This window comes from Ammospiza nelsoni, chromosome 1 (genome assembly GCF_027579445.1).
Source record: "Ammospiza nelsoni isolate bAmmNel1 chromosome 1, bAmmNel1.pri, whole genome shotgun sequence".
Lineage (NCBI taxonomy): Eukaryota > Metazoa > Chordata > Aves > Passeriformes > Passerellidae > Ammospiza > Ammospiza nelsoni.
In genome coordinates, this window is record NC_080633.1 from 16,990,031 (window position 1) to 17,009,346 (window position 19,316).

General features: G+C 43.7%; 1 protein-coding gene across 1 annotated transcript; it reads left to right on the plus strand.

Moving 5' to 3' along the window:
* The first annotated feature begins 12,916 nt into the window (after positions 1-12,916).
* On the plus strand, positions 12,917-18,740 carry LOC132083053 (patched domain-containing protein 3). Its single transcript, XM_059487573.1, has 4 exons — positions 12,917-13,648; positions 13,875-13,996; positions 14,449-14,594; positions 16,577-18,740. Exons 1-4 carry the CDS (start codon positions 12,917-12,919, stop codon positions 18,175-18,177), a joined length of 2,601 nt encoding a protein of 866 aa, XP_059343556.1. The 3' UTR covers positions 18,178-18,740.
* The last annotated feature ends 576 nt before the right edge of the window (positions 18,741-19,316 follow it).

Sequence of the window (19,316 nt, forward strand, 5' to 3'; positions counted from 1 at the left end):
AACTGCTCAGATTCCTACTTTGAAAAATTTACTTCTAGGTTCCATTAGCTACAACAGAAGAAGTTAAAAAGCCGCCGAGCAAAAATAAGTAGATGAGAATCTGATTTTCTCTGAGTAAATTCTTTTTTACTAATAATGTAAATTCAAAATTGACACAAGCATTTTTTCCTTTGCATTGTTTCCAAATTGTCTATGAATTTTATGATTCTATGATTTCATATTTTAAGGTCACTGCTAAACTAAAGCTGAAAATCCCAATTAAATACTTCTATCACAAAGGTACTTTTAAGCATTTTTCCTAAGTTAGCATTTAAATAGCAAATAATGGAAAATTAAGGACCCTTCAAGCACAACATAGAACATATCTTTGGCATCTCTAGAGCTATCCTGTGATCTATGTAACTCTTACCTTGTATCATCCCAGTGGGGTGAAGATATAAGCTGAGTCTGTGGAAGTCATTTATGTAGGTTTCTTATTGAAATACACATCCTATGTCATGGGGAAAATGCAAATGTGATTAATCAGTGACCTGACTAAAGTTCAAAACCACTTCCTTGTAGTTGTAAATTTCTTGAAGTCAGCAAGGACAAGAGTATTTTCCATCATCTTTCAGTTAGCAAATAATAAACTGAAGTTATGTTTTAACAAACCATAGATTCATAGGATTGTTTGCATTGTAAGGGACCTTAAAGATGCCCTACATTCAGGCCCCCTGCCAAGGGCAGTGCATATTACACTGGAATAGGTTGATCAACACCCCATACAGCTTGACCTTTTTTACTTCCAGGGACGGAGTATCAACAAATTCTCTGGGCAACCTGTAAAGAATTTCTTCCTAATACTATTCTCTTTCAGTTTAAAGCCATTCCTCCTTATCCTATCACCACATGACCTTCTAAAAAGTCCCTCTCCATCTTTCTTATAGGGGCCTATAGGTACTGGCAGGCTGCTATATGATCTTCCTAGGGCTTTCTTTCTACAGGCTGAATAACCCCAGCTCTCTGAGTCTGTCTACATAGGTGAGGTGCTCCAACCCTCTGATCATCATGAAATAGCCCAGTAATTTTTTACGATCTTAGGAATATGATTTAAATACAGTGTCTTTAAAGTAACAATTCAATTTGATTTGCTCTTAATATCAATAAATATGAACAAGTGTTTAAACCTCCATCTATTTGTTTGAAGCATTGTGAAAAGAAACTTACCCAGTTCTGCCTCAGAAGGCTTTAGAATTTTTAGGATTTGGCTAAACTTTTCTGAGTTACTAATTAGTGAACTAAAGAATCTTAACAAAACACAAGCAAATGTTATATGAGAAATTATTGAATCCCCCTTCCTAAACCAGGAGGGAAATCCATGGACTGCAAATAGAACATAAATAAAGTACAGAAAAGACTTCCACCAGCCCTCAAGGCAATGTGCTGTTGAATTTCCTGTCATATGTCCTAAGAGAATATTTTAACTTTTCCTCACCACTTCTATTTTTGGTAATTCATGTGGTGACTGTAACACATTCTGCAATACACATGCTTTCCAGTTGTGGGTGCAGAATGTGATGAGGGTAATTTGCTCACTAAAATTCAAAGGAAAAAAATCTACTTAGGATAATACAGCTAAGTTTGAAAGGGAATTTATTTACTTTTTAATGACACTGATAATAAAGCCACAGTTTCTATTTGGTGTCAAGATTAAATTACAACAGTGTAATCTGTCTCCTGGAAAACAGAGCATAGTCTTTATGTAAAAATATGTTTGCATGAGAACCTTTTCAATGAAAATGTTTTGTATGTTAATTTTGTATCATAAAAGCTAATTTTCATAACGTATAGAATTATCCAGCTGAGTAAGAATACTGCCTATAAAACTCTTCTAACTATATGTGAGTGCCATCAAGAAGAAAACACACATCCTCAATAAATCCATTCCTATTTATTCCAGGGTATAAAATTAATCAATTGTACTACAAGAGCTGAGACCCCTCTTGAAACTTGGCTGATCGACTCACACTAATACATGTATCTGTTGAGGATACCTCTCTATGGAATATAAAAATTAGGCCTGCTGTAAAATTCCATAACTATTTCAAAACCTGTTGAACCAATACCTAAGAGATACAGTATTGTGATATCCCTCACACTCACTACCTATAAAAAAATCCACTGATTCCTAGGAATCATTAGTCAGTGCCCTTTTCATGGGTTAAGGGCACTGACTAATGAGAAATGCCTTAAAGGTTACAATTGAATTTACATTTTGAACTATTGGATACTATTTCTGTATGATTACTCATGTTATTTCTTCAGCTCTTTCTATCTTTTCTCTTATCTTCTTCTTATCCTTATTAATCAATGGCGGAGACACCCCATAAACTGAAGAAGGTAGCAGGAAAAGAACCATTTATTACACTGAGTCATGGAGTAGACGTCAGAGACTGAAAACGTTCATGCCTCAAACATTAATATAAAGTCTTCCTCATTATAGCAAAACTATACAAAGAAGCCATTGAAGCCCACCCCTCCCTAAAAACTGCCTGACTGGAACTGTGGACTGAAAAACAGTGCTGAGATTAGACAAAGGGAAACCCATTCATCACTCATCTGAGACCCAGGGAGAAGTAAACAAGGAAAAAAAGTCAAACCCTGCAGCAGCACTGAGATTCTTCCCTGGCTGGGTTTGGGGTGGGGGAGATTACAGCCCACAGAAGCCAGTTTTACACAGATTCCCCCCTGAATCATGGGGAAAGGAAGTTTGGGGGTAATCTCTGGTCAGAGGCAACAAACCATTCTGTGGAACCCCCAACCCCACAGGCCACATCCAAAGGATCTTCAAGTGAGAGGCAGCTGAGGGGGTGCCTTAATCCCTCAGACACCCCAAAGTTGTCCCTAGGGTGATGCACCAAATCCAGAGACTGCTGTAAGTGACAATGGCAAACCCTCCCCCCCTCTCCCACCCCATCCCTCAGGGAGACAGCTGGGTTTTCCTACCTAGCCTGAGGGTATATTAACCCATTGGATTCTGTGCTTTTTGGGGGCACCTTCATCACCAAGACGACCAGCTGGAGAGGATCAATGGAACATTGTTGTGATCACGGATAGTGATATCTTCTTTATTCTGTCTCTGTCACTCTCTTTCTTACCCCCCTCTTTTCTATTTCTTTCTTTCTCTTTCTCTCTCACATTACTATCAAATAAAACCCTTTACTACTGATTTTAGCATATGGTCTCATGTTATGTATAGGTCAAACCTTACAAAGGGAAGGCCTTGTAAAATCACAGCTCAGGCGTGTTACTTTGGCTAAGCAGAAAAGGACTGTGGGAAAGTGACACAGCTGAATACAAGTAGAAACACAAGTTATGTACCCATTGCATGTTCACATCGTGGTGTATGGTTGTTAGTTGAATTATGTTTGATATGATTAAAAACCATGTAGCTGATGACCGGCTAACTGCTTAAAAAGCCCTTGGAATAAAGGGCTCTCCTTTGCACCTGCCTGGGGACCCTGCATCACTACAGACCCTCACCTCACAGTCTTGTTAGCATCTTAATTTGGGCAGAGGCATTGCTAATAATTTTAATAAGTGAATCTCAACACCCTCTAAGACCAAGGGGAAGCCTTACTTTCTCCAGCCTTCTCTCACCTCCCAGTTCTGGGACTCCTGAGGCCATTCCCAGCAGTAAAGTCTGAGGAAAAGAAGGCTTTCAGAAATTCTGCCTTCTCTGTGTCTTCCATTACCAGAACATCCTTCTAATTCAGCAGCGAGCCAACATTCTCCCCAATCTCCCTTTTAATGCTGCTGTACTTGTAGTAGCCCTTCTCTTCTAAAGCCCTATCCCATGGCTTTCCTTTAAGTAGGTCTTTCAAGAGGCCACAGTTAGCTCTTCAATAGTTTAGGAATCTAGTCCTTCCTAAGGCTTTGCTTCCTCCATGCAGGATCCTGAGTTCCAGCATCTCATGGTTACTACAGCCAAGGCTGCCCCCAAACTTCACATCTTCAACCACAACAAACTTCACATCAACAAACCTTGTGGTTTGTTAGTACTAGGTCCAGCAACATGTCCCAGATCTGCCCCTTCCCTGCCTCATGCCCACTCCCAAATGACCCAGAAGAGGAGAGTGAGAAACACAAAGACTTGATACTCTGCAAGCATTGCTCAGCAATGACCAACCCCAGATGGTCACAAGTCTACTACAGCCTGACAGTGACCAGCACAGCACAGAGATCTGCCACAGAGCATTAGGACTTCTGAACAGAAGCAAGAGGGGTAAGTAAAAGGCTGCATACAGCTTTGGGAGAAATAGCCAAGGGGAAAGTCTTGCTGCCCCCCGTTGGTATGTGCAGCTCAGCAGTCACCCTGAGGGGAGTGGGCAAGGGGTCTCAGGCAAGAGATGCAGCAGTTCTGCAAGTCTGACTTTTGGCACTGCTTGTAAACATCTTCTTCTTATGGCTCAGACCTCATCTGATACCAGTATTTTTCTATATAGTACACTGCATAAAAGAAATGAGCCTGTGGCTTCCCACAGTGTCAGAAGTTCAATGGCTATTTTCCCTCCCAGGCTGGGGGGGGGCGGGGGGGGGAGCTGCTTCTGGAGAAAGGTGCAGTTATGGGTGTGACAGAAACTGGACTGAGGACAAGGACTGCCTCTGCTGTGTTCCAAAACCACTACAAAACCACATTATGATGCCTTGGTGATCTGGGTGTGCCCCATGTAAATACAGTTTCTATTTTGAAGGTAAAATACAAACATTCATAATATTTAGTGTTATAAGGTTAAAGTGGAGAATATATTAAACTTATAACTGACTATTACCTTAATTACACAGGCTTTATAAGGAAGACATAAATAAAACAGCTCCTGATAACATATGGACTTATGTTTCCTTATTATATTGAAATATTGAGCACAATAAACCACTACTGATTGATGATGAAAGCTGTATAAACAGTTCAGAGTCAAATTAAATGGTACTTCTTTACAACTTAGTTCATAAAAAAATTAACCTACAAAGGATCCCCATCTAATCTTTGCCAACTGCATACTTATCTGCATAATCTAAAAAAACAGCAACAAAAAAACAAAAGAAAATCAAAAATACCCCTTAGAACCTCCAAAATCACTGAGAAGATTCCATTCACAGACAGATATCATATTGCTCCAGGTGAAAGCATGAAGAACACAAGACAGACTTGACCCACTGTGTCCCTAAGGGAGAATTACCTCACTTGCCCCTCAGCAGGGCACTCCCCACCAGGGTTATGCTCCCTTGCATGACAAGAACTATCTCTGAGGGTAATCACAGAACTGAGAAAGGCAGGTAATTACACCTGTTCAGGGAGACTTTAGGATGGGAATGGCAATATACTGCTGTAAACACGTTCTCCACAGAGCTGGCATGCCTACCTGCCTGTTGAGGTTCTGTTCCATGCCAACTCTCCTCCTAAGTCAGGCAGAAAGAGTTTGCTGCTTTTCAGCAGCCTTGGAAACTATTTTCCTTGCCTCCATATCCCTGTTCTCACACTTTCAGAGAAAGTCTGCTGACCTGTAGTGTGGCCAGGCTGGAGCACTGCTACGAAGAAAGCCCCACTCTTGCAGCCCCATAAACAGTGGTCCAAAATGAGTCTTGGAGCAGCAGTGGGCTGTGACCAGTGGCCTCCATCTGAGTGGGGCCTCTCAGAGCCTGCCAACTCTGAGCTTTGCTGTACTTGGAGGATGACTGAATGATTTAATGAATCCTGGACCAAAAGCCCCACTCCTCAAGGCTCAACCCTTCACACACTGAGGAGGTGCAAAAGCATCCAAAGGGGGGATTTTTCACAGGTACCTTGCACTGACCTTTATGTCTGTGGGCATACACACGTACACACATGCTATAGCAAATCTGGGAGAAATGCTGCTTTCTTAGATATTTAAGTACCTGAGGTATCTAAGTTAGGTCTGCAAGTAAGTTTAAGTTATAAGCTACATTTGATGCTGTTTAGCGTTATTCCCTGCTAAATTTTTAAGGTTAAGTTATAAGTTAAGAACTGTTAAGTTTGATTGCTGTTAAGCTTTTAGGTTGTATTTCTTTTTATCCTTGCCCTTTCTATCCTTTGTCACACACACATAAGCACATAGATATACACATATTTCTCACTTCACTTCTGTTTTGATTGATGGTATTTTGTTGGGTTTTTTTTCCTCAGCATGACTTAATTGTCTTGTAAGTAGTAGGGTGAGCCTTGAACAATGAACTTCATTGTGCTGTTTCTTAATAATAAATCTGGCTTTTACTGATACTCTTGCCAGTGGTTTTTCAAGTGATCTCAAACTCTCATTTGGAAAAAGCAGTGAAGAGAGCTGGATGTTGGACCAATGCAGGTGTTCACTGCACTCCCACTCCAAGTGGACACAAAGAGTGTTTGAAGAATGTCCTGGGAAAAGAAGGAAGGAAAATCACTCTTAGTTAGAGGATAATTCTTACCCAAGATAGGTAAATAGAAAGGAAGGCCACTGGTGTTACATTTGTGTTTTACAATTAGTAATCTGAGAGCATTGCTAACAGAACAGGAGTGACTTCCCTGAACCATATTCCGGGTGACTAGCAAGGACAAATAAAGGGTGAAGAAAAGTGAAGTTACCAGGGAAAGACCAAGGTAGGATCAGGATGAACTCTGGTTCATTTTTGAGAAGTAATATTGACTGAGGCTATCAAAACTCAGGGATCAGAAAGATCTTTCTCTAAGGACGTGAAGTCTCCATCTGACATGTCAGTATTCTAGGCAAAGCAGAAATTCCCTGGAAGGTTCTGCTATACTGTATGTAAAGCAAGTTACCAAGATAGCAACACCACTGCAAACATTCTGGCGCACAAAATGAAAAGGACACATTAATAAAAATATACAGGCACAGAGAGAGCCAGGCATGGAGACTTCCATGTTTGCACCAGCAACCAAAGAAGATATTACCCTGACATGCACACCCAAAATAAATCAACATATGCCAGAAGAGACTGGAATAACTTGACGTGGAGATAACTTCTCTAATATCCTGTTGGCACAGAAATACTGTGGAGCAGAAGATCAATGTTTAGTTGTGTGTTTGCCAGAAAATTTCCTGACAAGGAAGTATAAAATTTGCTTCCAGTAAATGATATGGGAAGAGATTTGAAAGGTCATCCCCTCCTCAGATAACAGGATACTCACATTAGCCCCTGAGATATCTTTATTGTGTCAGGGACCAAAGACGTTTCTAAAGCCTGCCATATTTGGTGCACTGTTGTGCATGTCAACAAGATAACATAGAAGAAGAACTGTTTATTGTTATCTGGTAGGACCCTAACCTTCAGAAATTAAACTATATATCAGACACCTGGTGCAATTCATCCTGTGAAAGGGGAATAATACACAATAAAGCCATTGTTGGCATGTTATGACCTCATCTCATGTGCTGGCCCCACATGAGATGATGTTGAAAATGGCTAATTCTGAGGAAGAGATAAAAAGTGTGGTCCTAGGGTGGAAGGGAGAGGATGACATGATGCATGCCATTGTCATCTAGGGGATGCCCTGAAAGTGCACAGCCTTCCTAGCCCTCCCTCTCAGAAGCCATGCTCCATCTCCTTCTGCTGCTCAGTGGCTTTTCCAGAATCCAGGGGTTGGTATGTATTAATTGCTAACATGACTAATAAAATTAATTTCATTTGCAATTCTGAATGTGTCGTGAGTTTTTTGTGCATGGGTATCCTCCCGAACCTGTAACAGCATCTCTGAGCTCTAATAAATCAAAGTTCAGTTCATGATCAGTATTCTCTGATTTACATATTCAAGATAATACAATAATGTTTAAAATAAAAGCTACTAAAAAATTTCAAGTAGACATTGCCTGATCAAAGCAGGAGTAAAAGAGAGGCACTGTAGTTTTACTCTGTGGTTTTTCTCCATAAATATTGTGCTTACAGTTCCTGAAGATCTCTGACACTTGACTGATCATTTTATGAGCATATATGCATACATGTATGCAAATAAAAGCAGACTACAAAGATAACATACTCCCTAGTAAAAACAACTGGTCAAAGAGGCAAACAATTTGCAGTTGTCATGGAAGTAAGTTGGGAAATCATTCATGTGCATTAAAGAAAGTAAAATGTTATGGACCCTTTATAACCATGTACAAGTTCAAAAGTTGATTAGGTGCTTTGGTAGTGTCTAGTGTCATGTTACATCATATCATCACCTTCCATGGTATTATGCAGTCTTCTTGGGAAACCTCATGATTATGAAATCACTGTGGAAATAGGAAATTTTCTTTGAGTCATCTGGGAAATAAATATTCCTCAGAATTCAAGTAATAAAATATGGCAGCATACCTTGCCTTTCTAGTATCCTGCGCTGATAAGCTGAAATTCTGTTCATCCTGATAATGTTCAATTGAAACAGACAGTTTCTATCCACAGTATCACCCAGAGAGTTAAAACACTTAGGCACCTTCACTCTTCCCAAAAAAAAAAATGAAAAATCAAATGAATGCAATCTCATCATGCAGCAGAGGAGCCACTCATCCTGCCTGCACCCAGCACATGGCAATTTCACAGTGCCACTGTGTGCTCCCAAAGCAAAGGAAAAGCAGATCCTCAACACCAATAAACATCAGTTAGTTCTGGGTCCTGGTGCCAGAAGAACTTCTGGGGTTTCTTTGCAATCTTATATTCTAGAGCCACCCTAGAGGAAACCAGGAATTCACCCCCCATTCTGCTCCCTCCATCACCCAGCCACCCCCATCATTCCTTTGTGGGTATTTTCCTGTAGGCCAAGGAAAGTGTGATCCTTTCTGGCACGCTGTCTGGTGAGGGCACAGAGGGCACACATCTGCCACTGGCAGCCCCCAGTTTGACAATGAAACTGCTCCCTTTGGACACAGGGCTTTGAGGCACTGCATTTCCCACATCATCTGTGGTCAGGCAAGCTCAGAGCCACAGGCTGTCACTGCCTAGCACAGGTACCAAAGGCCTATAGTTTCAGCCACACGTGCAAACACAGGAGCAGCTAAGCAGCCCTCAGAGTACTCCTGCCTCATCGAAATGCATGGAAAGGATAGGATAGGATGGATAGGATAGGATAGGATAGGATAGGATAGGATGGATAGGATAGGATAGGATAGGATAGGATAGGATAGGATAGGATAGGATAGGATAGGATAGGAGACAAATTCTCTGTCTTTGGCAGGTGCTATGGTGGGCACTGTAAAATTCAGTTAGTGAAATTTCCTTCATAAATGTCACAGTCACGCCTGATGCTGCATTATGATGGAAGAAATGGGATAAAAGTCTTCTTGATGACAGCAATTTTTTTTTATTTCAGTGTTCAGTGTATCTCACACAATTAGCAAAATACTTTCCAGTGGCAGCCTGGATGCATTAGGAAATGTCCCTCTGTTCTGGCATTTCAGAAGTAAGGCAGAAACAAGCCACCTGAGAATTTGGTAATGCAAGTGTCCTTGTCCTGGGAAAAGACAGGGACTAAGTGTCACAAATTGTATCATGAAAAATTCCAGCAAGATACCGTTATAGGCAAAAACTGTTTACTCCTTCAGGGAATTTCCATGAAATTATTATTATAATACATTTGCCAATATAAAATCTATTAAATAGAAACTCTGGTATCAAGGGAAACTGAAAAAACTCCAAGCAACCCTGAGGAAAAAACCCTGCTTCCCTTTAGACACCTCTTCCTCCCGCTACCCTTTTTGGTCCTCACCCCAGGCCATGCTCAGCCCCTTTGCTGAGGCAGTAGCCAGTGCAGGAGACTGAGGCCAGCACACACCAGGACACAGCTCCTCAGAGCTGCATGTCTCAGCTCCTGGTCCCTTTGCTCCAGCCCCTGCCCAGGTATCCTCTCCCTCCTTCTGTTCCAGTGAGGACCTCTCCCCTTCTCCTCCCACCCTGGACTTGTTTCTCCTTTTGCTTGGTGTTTACCACCCTCACTGGCTTATGTGGTCTTGAAGTGGAAAATGTACCTGTGTTAGGTACAGTCTAAGATCACCTAGAGATGAGGCCACTGGGATATTAGAAATTAATTGATTGTATTGCTGAGTCCCCACAAACCTTGCAAAGATGTGAGTACAATCTGCTTAAATGTGAGGCACCAGTTATCCATCTCAGCTGTCTTCTAGGCATGTCAGATATAGATAGATAGATAGATAGATAGATAGATAGATAGATAGATAGATATGATATATGATATAGAGATATAGAGATATAGAGATAGATATAGAGATATAGAGATATAGACATAAATCAGCTTTCCTTTCCACCATTTCTTTAGCATTGGGAAACACAAAGAAATTTTGCTGTGAGTATCTACCTATGGGGCAATACATCTAAAGCAATTCACTGGGATTTCCATTTGAATATTTCAGCAAAAGCAACACAACAATCAGGAGAGCTTGTGCCTTCATCCAAAAAATAACAGAAAACCAGCTGGCAGAAGTCATGTAGACCAGCTCCTAGCTCTGCCCCAAGAAGCATTTCAGATTTTATCCTATTAGAAATTAACACCAGAGCATGAATAGGCAGGGAACAAGGACAAGAATCCAGGTTCTGGGAGAAGACTGGCATATACTTCTTTCTTCAAGTTCATTCTGAATTGAGAGTTGGTGGAGTAATCTTCCCTCACCATAGGTGAGATTCCCAAGTCTTAGAGCTAACCTAAGGGCACCACCTGAGCCCAGTGTACTGGGTACCCTGACTGGATAGCTCCTGCCACTAGGCCAGTTCCTGCCTCTTGCCCATTACCAGAGTTTGTCCCAAACTCCTGAGGAGCCAGAAAGAAACTGGCTAAGACAAGTGGTTAATTTTTATTTTCTGCCTTGTTGAGCTTAAAAATGTCACTAACACTTCATGGCTGTTTCTCACAGGTGGACACCATCTCTTCATGTCTCTTGCAATGTCAGTGAATCCCCCACAACATGGTCTAAGGTCAGATTTTCCTAGAAATCTTCTTGGTGTCTGACTATGCACAGGTGTGTCTTTGTGATTTATTCCCACCCAGACATCTATTCTTCCTAGTTATCTCTGTGTAAGAAAGGCTATATTTTTCAGATAGGAAACTCTTTAATTAACACTAAGACCTAAATGTCTACACGACAGCAAGTAGCTACCCCTTTTTCTGTTGACAAATTCCTTCTACATAAACAGCTCTTACTCTATCATAGTGTCAATCTATTCAAGGAAATTGCGAACTGAACATGGGAGAAGCTATCACTGGAGTCATGCTAATTAACACTTAGATTTCAACAAGTTAGGAGCTACAGGAAATAGCTTCAAAGTGTCTGCCTCCCAGAGAGAAATTCAGAGCTGACATACCTGTCACAGAACACCTGTGCATGGAAAAAGGAATCACCAGGATCCAACCTGCCCTAAGTGCTGAGTGCAGCAGGAGATATATAACCTTGCTCAGAGCCTGGCTGGCTCCTTTATACTCACAGGTGTCAAGCCTGTCTTCCCTAGATGGGAGAGAAGAAATACCTACAACTTTTCTGCAAGTACTGGTAGGAGAGGAGAGAAGAGAGTTGCTTCTTTCAAAGGCAAGGAGAAGTGCCTGTTAGGTATTAGCTAATTATCTGGACACCTGATATTACACACTGCCATATCTGAGCTTAATGTTCTTCTCATCCAGAAGCCACTCAAACCACTGTCACCAGTGTCAAGAGGTTTTGGACTTGGAAAGATCCTTTCTATGATTGCTACTGCATAAAGCTGTGGCATATCACACTAGTGACATTCTTGTGACTTGCCAACTGGAATCGCTAACCCTTGTTTCAAAGTCTGTTATTTCTTCTGCTGTCACTCCTCTGCTTTTTAAACCTGTATACTGAAAGAGCAAACACTGCAAGATGCATATCACCACTGTCTGTGTTTTGCTCCCAGATAGGAGAATAATCTTTAGTGGTGAAATAACAGCTGCAGCAGATTTGGATAAAAGAAACAGAAGTCTAGCTTTTCTGATCACTGGTACCAAGTGGGAGATGCTTTTGCAGGCTCCTCTGGTATCATGGGCTGGCTGAGGATATTCTGCAGGCACACACTGGCTCAAGGGCCATGCTGGGCATACAGCACAGGCTCACTGCCATGTGATCCTTTTAACTCCCCAATAGGCAATAGTCTCCTGCTTAGGATCACTACACCTCACCTCTCACCTTTTAATTCTGCTCTCTTCTTCTTACAACATGGAAGCTAGTTCTGTACTTAATATTGTAACACTGGCTTTATTGATTCTGTTAGATGTTGTGGAAGTCCCTTCCGTAGGCTTGTTCTCTGTTCATATACACAAGGATCACATTAAATCCTGTTTACTACAGGGAGTTCAAGGCACTAGATACCAAGAGGCAGACCCAAATTTACTTGAATCCCTGCTACCCACTACATGCGAGCTTTCAGGAGACAAGTGTGCATGACACAGTCTTTATTCCAGATGCTCTTTCCTCCTGCTGTACCTGACTCCGCCCCATCTCCTGTACCCTCCTCCCTGTAACAGGCCCAGCACTCATCTGACTCCCCAGTGAGTTTGTTCAGCTCACTATACACAGAAAAAGTCTTTTTTTGCGGGCCACGGTTAAACGAGGGGCCAGGGAACGGGAGCACACGGCACAGGTGCAGGCCGCGGGGGAGCGCAGAAGAAGGAGCCGGGTCTGCCCTCCTGCTTGTCCCGGGGAGCTCGACAGTCACGGCGAGGGCGGGCCCCAGCCGCGCCCACCTCCGAAAGATCCGCGTTGCTTCCACGGCCCCAACGGGCAGAGGGCAGCTCCGAGCTCCTCTCCCTCTTTCTCTCCTCTCCCTCTCTCCTCTCCTCCGCCGCCCGCACAGACCGCACGGTCGGGCCCCGGCGTGGGACGCGCCCGCGGCGAGGAGCTGCGGCCGGCAGCCCGTGCCCGCCTGGCCCATGGCGGGGCCGCGGGACCCCGCGGAGCGCTGCTCCTACCGCAACACCAACTGCGTGGAGCGGCCGCTGCGCCGGCTCTTCGAAGGGCTGGCGAGCGGCGTGGCCGCCTGCCCCTGGCCCTTCGTGCTGGTGCCGCTGCTGCTCTCGGGCGGGCTGGGCGCCGGCTTCGTCTTCCTACCGCAGCGGCAGGAGAACGACATCGAGGGGCAGTTCACGCCCACGTGGGGGCCCGCCAAGGCCGAGCGCGACTTCGTGCGGCGGCACTTCCCCACCAACGACTCGCAGCGCTTCTCCGCCGCGCGGCTGCCCACCGAGGGCGCCTACGCCGCCCTCATCGCCGTGGCGACGAACGGGGCCTCGGTCCTGGACGCGGCGCCGTGGGCAGAGGTGCTGCGGCTGAACGCGACCGTGCACGACGCCGAGTACGAGCGGCTCTGCGCCCGCACCGACGGCGGCTGTGCCAGCCCCAACGAGCTGCTGTCGCGGTGGGGCGATGCGGGACCTCAGGACCCGAGGAGCCTCCGCTTCCCCGTCAACGACAGCATCTTCCTGGGGACCGCGCTGGGCGGCGTGGAGACGGACGGCGGGCGGGTGCTCAGGGCGCGGGCCCTGAAGCTGCAGTATTACCTGCGGGAGGACGGCCCCGAGGCGCAGGACAGCCGGCAGTGGCTGGAGGGCTTCCTGCAGAACATCTCGTCCAAAGTGGCGGAGTTGCGCCTCGGCTCCATTCAGGTAACGCAGGCGCCGGGTACGGCCGTGCGGAGCCGCCGAGCCCGAAACGTCCGAGCAGCCCCGGCGCGGGATGGAAAGGAAAGGGACGGTGGCGGAAGAAGGCGGAGGGGTTGCGAGGGCCACGGCAATGCTCCTCTGCTAACGTGATGTTTGGCCTTACCTGTGCGTTTGTACAAAGAACAAGAAGAGGGAAAGTGCTTTATCGTTTCTTGTTGTTTTAACGCAGGTGACTTATTTTACCTCGCTGTCCAGACAACAAGAGTTTGAAGGAAATACCAAGAGTGTGATCCCCCTCTTCTCCATAACATATTTCCTGACAATAACCTTTGCAATCGTCTCTTGCCTAAGGTAAAATGTCTCTAAGCTATGGCTCAATGTGCCATGATCTCTGCTCTTGTTTACCTTCCTCCAGTTGGTTTCTGCTCTTGCCGAGTGAAGGCGTTCTTGAAACTGCAGGCTTCCAGTGCCATTTAATCATATAAGATGATTTAGCAATATTTAACAATATAACAATGACATTTAATAATAGGTAAAAGGTATTTCTTTGCTTTTTCTTGTCTATCTGTGCATATTTCCTAACTGCTTAGATGGGGTTCATAGTAAATACTAGATAAATACCTGAATAAGTCTTCAGTGTAGACAGGACTAACTTGAATGCTTCCCTCCTAGAGAAATTAATCTTGTCCACTGCTGACACCTAGGATCTCTCAAAGCATCATTCATCAGGTGTTCTCTTCAGACAGGGTATTGTCTGGGAAATATATGAAACATAACTAAGGTATTCCTTGAAATATTTTCAGACTGAGCTGTATAAGAAATAATACCTGGCTTGCAAGCTGTGGAGTGCTTTCTTCTGGCTTAGCTGTATTGAGCAGCTTTGGATTGCTGCTGTTCTGTGGAGTGCCGTTTGTGGTCACTGTAGCAAATGCACCATTCCTCATTCTGGGTAAGTAGAAAAAGTGAGTGTATTCAGATACAAAGACCAGAGTGAAGGTAAAACAACCTAATGGTGTCAGTCTTTTATGATGTGAATGTCAGATGATACAACATTTTCTCCTGAAGTGAGTGTAGGAGATAGCCAGAGGTGCAGCCCCCTCAGAGCACCTATGGAGGTGGGCAAGCCCCTCAGCTCAGCTCAGCTCCGTGTGCCACAGTGGGACTGGAGATGGGTTCTGGTGCTGCAAGGGCAGCTTTCCCCAGAAGACAAGGCCTGATCCGGATCCCCTGCTACAGCAGGAAGACTGTAAGTGGGAGAGTTGTAAGGTTAGGACTTCTGGCATTGTTCTAGTGTCCCTGGAAGTGTGGCCAGGATGATTGATCCTCTGCAGTATAACATGTATGTACAAAGCAGTCTCAGTCAGCCGCACAACTGAAATGATGCACCATTTGTGCAAGCAGCTCCCCCCAAAAACCCAAGGAAGATGGTATCATTGCATCCTTGTTCCACAGACTGCTTAACAGCCAGTGCTGAATTTTCCAAGTACTGATAGTGTTGCTGCAATTAGATATTGTTTCCAACTATATAATGTCGCTGCAAACAAATTACTGCTTTTAAAATCCTTACTGGTCTCCTGTATCATACATTCATCTGATGTTTTCTTGGGCTTGGTCTCATGCTGAGGAAAACACATGGAGCTCCCAGGTTGACGGAGGCTGTGCATCATCCAAAGATGTCCAATGCAAATGCTCCTTCGGGCAGGCATTGTTTCTTTGTTTCTTGCATAATTCTAATGCATTTTTCCATCTACTTTTGCTTGCTCATCAATTGCAGTGGCTCTGATTACCAAAAAGCCCCTTTTGTATACCTGGGAAAGGGCTTAAGTCAGTCTCTTCAGATCTTCAGATATAAGACACAGACTTTTGTCTTCCTTGCGTTAAAGCAAACAAATTCTCAGTACAGCAGAGGATTTGCTTTGAGGGCTGCTTGCTTTCCGAAGCAGCCTGGCTCCACTACCACCAGTAGTACCTTTTGATGTGCTGCTTAATTAATCTTTGCATGTTTACTGGCAATTGCCTGTTCAGGTAGCAGGTAATGATTTCATCTCATCTTCTGTGCTCGGCTAAATCTCACTCCGCTATTCACCCAGCCTTGCTTTCCCTTCTGTGTGATTAATTTTCAGTGAATAGAAGAGCCCTTGACAACATGGCAAAATACTGAAAGGTGTGAGATAATAATCTTGAGAGTTAGCAGAGGTGAGAGAAGCCCATTGGCTCTTCATTTTTGAACTTCAGCTCATTTGCATCTTAGCAAACACCCAAAACCAGGATCCAGTCTTCCTGGCAGGTTTTCCCAAGGACCTGTCAGGTAATATTTTTGAGCACATCAGTATAGAGGTGAACCAAAATGAGTAATAAATAGTGAATAAGTGCTGGAAAATAAACTGGAGAGAAGTGGAGGGCAAAGAGCGTAAAAAAAGTAAGCCACTGGAAAACTGGAATCACTCTTCTCCCACGTGGTAGCAACTGCTCTTCCTGCCTTCTGAAGGCAGAGCAAGACATTATTGCTGTAAGTTGCTGCAGTGCTGAAAAAGAGATTCCAGAGGTAATAGGGGATGCTTCCAGTGGTAAGAATAGTTGAACATCAGAATATGCGATGCTTTGAAATCTCTGTCCCTGCATCATAGACATCAGCTACAAGACACTTGTCAGAGATGCAGTAGGTGTGCTCAGTCCTTCAGCAGAGTTGCTGAGGGATCAACAGCCCATCAGGTCTCCAGGAGGTGCTGAAAGGTAATACATTCAGCCACACACAAAGGATCTGTTTTCCAGATTCTCTTGTAACTTGCATCAGTGCTCAAGCAGTGTTAGTCACCCAACTTCCTTTTCCAGATTTTATGCAGAATGAAATGTAATTAATGTTGTAGTTTGGTTGGGTGTTGGTGGAAGCTGCCACTTGCAGTGCAGCGTTAACAGTCTCTCCTCTTGCAGGGGTTGGTGTTGATGACATGTTCATCATGATTGCTTCCTGGGAACAAAGTTTAAGGAAAAAAGAGAAATCCAATGTTAAATCTCTGCTGGCTGAGACTTATTCAGAGGCAGCACTTTCTGTGACCATCACCACTCTGACAGATGTTTTGGCCTTCTTCATTGGCACCTGGACTGCTTTTCCATCCGTGAGGTCTTTCTGCCTCTATACAGGGACAGCTTTTATCTTCTGCTATGTATATACCTTGACCTTCTTTGGGGCAGTTCTGGTATTAAATCACAAAAGGGAGCAAGGGAACCGGCACTGGCTGACTTGTATGCATGTGGATGTAGGTAAAGATCAGGCTGAGAACTCCTGCTTGTACAATGCTTGCTGTATCGGCAGCTCTTCTAGGCAGCCATCTGAGCCAGAAGGTGACCATCCAATGAACGTCTTCTTTAAGAAGTATTATGGCCCTTTTTTTACAAATAAATGGAGCAAGGTGCTCATGGTGTTGCTCTACGGAGCATATTTGGCTGGCAGCATTTATGGGTGTACTCAGATCAGGGAAGGCATCGATCTCCGAAATCTGGCAAATGATGCCTCCTACATTATTCCATACTATGATGATGATGACAAATACTTCTCCACATATGGACCCAGGGTCATGGTTGCCATTACTGAGAGCGTAGATTATTGGAACGAGTCGGTGCGTCTTGGTATTGAGAGCTGTGCACAGAATTTAGAGAACATTTCCTATGTAGACAAGAACCTCACAGAGTCGTGGCTGAGAGTATACACAGAACTTGACAAACGGGGTTTGATAAATATAAACAGTAAAACTGACTTCTTAAATAACTTAAATATACTGTTCAGTGCTCGTCCCAGTTTTGAGTGGGACATAAACAAGACTCAGGATGAAATAGAGGCTTCACGTTTCTTCATCCAGACAGTGAACGTGACATCAGCCGTGGATGAGAAGAACCTCCTCAATGAGTTAAGAGAGGCAGCCAAGCAGTGCAGCATTCCACTGAAGGTGTATCACCCAGCCTTCATCTACTACGACCAGTACCTGGTAATAGTGCAGAACACTGTTCAGAACGTTGTGGTTGCTGCCGGGGCCATGCTCATTGTGTCCCTCCTGCTCATTCCCAACCCGTTGTGCTGCTTGTGGGTGACCTTTGCTATAGCCTCTGTTATAGTTGGCGTTGCTGGTTTCATGACGTTCTGGAACGTCAACCTCGATTCCATATCCATGATCAACCTGGTCATTTGCATTGGGTTTTCAGTAGATTTTTCTGCTCATATTTCCTATGCCTTTGTTACGAGTGGAGAGTCATCGGCCAATAAAAGGGCAATTGAAGCTCTGTCCCTGCTGGGTTACCCAGTTCTACAAGGTGCAGTTTCTACAATACTGGGCGTAGTTGTCCTGGCTGCAGCGAGCACCTACATCTTTAGGACATTCTTCAAGATCATGTTCCTTGTTATTTTGTTTGGGGCTCTTCATGGTCTTGTTTTTATTCCAGTTTTTTTAACTTTTTTTGGAAACTTTGGCAGTTCACCTCACAGTACCATATCTATAAGTTTAGAGCATAGGTTTAGAAATGACAAGGACTGTCCATGAATTATGTAAATATAAGATTTTATATGTTTACTATGTGGAGGCTCAAATGCAGTGACTGTCAGGAAATATAAGACATAAAAAGTAGAGGAATAAATACATGAGATCAACAAAGGCTTCAGAAAAGCCAGGTAAGAAAAATAGCAACAAACCGCACAGAATGGATTTGCATTTTTTTTCCCTTTGTGTACATTCAACTACCACCTTAATATTGCTAATTATCTGTCACTATAGGACATGAAATAAAACGATGCAGACACGCAGCTCTCCAAGGTAAAAAAGCGCTTTAATTTCTGACTCCAACATTTATAGATTTCCAAAAGTGACAGTGGATTGGAGAGTAACACTGCCACCTTTCCAATGACACTGGACAAACCAATAGTCCATCAAATTTCTCCTCCTCCATAAAAGAATGTAAAACAATAAGTTATTTACGTAAAGTGCATGAGTGAGTTCATTACAAGAATGTAAACATCAGAAGGCTTAGAAAAACTTGAAACAGGGCAACAGTTACCATTTTTGTGTGACTTTTTAACTGAATGTATTAAAATTATTACAAACACTGACCACTTCATCGGGTGAATGGAATCTGTTACATGTTTGCAGGACACAGTCATAGCAGGAAAGAGTAACTCTCATTGGACTGGATTTCCTCCTTGTTTGCCTTGATGCTGTAACTCATCCCAGCACTGAGCTGGAAGACAGTTTTTTGCCCAAGAGGCTCAAATCTTGCTGTTTTACAGCAAAATTATAAGAGGTCAGAACTGTCTCAGACTGCAGTAACTCATAAGCCTTCAGGAGACAAAATGTGCTTAGGTTCCTAATGCAGCACAAAAAACCCTTGGGGAAGACTCACCCCAAGCTGACTCCCATTTACTATTCAAAACCTTTTCTTGGTGTCCTGTTTTCTAGCTAAGACTGAACATCTGGTACCCTTAAGAAGTTTGTGTATAGCGTCTGTTGGTTGCAGTTTGCAAAGTTTATTGAACTTTTGTGGATCTCCTGAGTAACCACTTGGGAGATGTTCCATGGTATGACAGGGCAGGGATTCGCTAGAGACAATCACAGCCTGATTTGGGACAAAGTGAAAAAGAAACCCATGTTTATGCAGATCAGTCCAAAAACTGTAAACCCATAAATTC

Bases quoted from the DNA above. Each gene is read 5' to 3' on its own strand.
- LOC132083053 (XM_059487573.1), top strand. From the start codon at position 12,917: ATGGCGGGGCCGCGGGACCCCGCGGAGCGCTGCTCCTACCGCAACACC. The intron at 13,649-13,874 runs GTAACGCAGGCG...GTTTTAACGCAG, and splicing joins TGCGCCTCGGCTCCATTCAG to GTGACTTATTTTACCTCGCT. The intron at 13,997-14,448 runs GTAAAATGTCTC...AAATATTTTCAG, and splicing joins GCAATCGTCTCTTGCCTAAG to ACTGAGCTGTATAAGAAATA.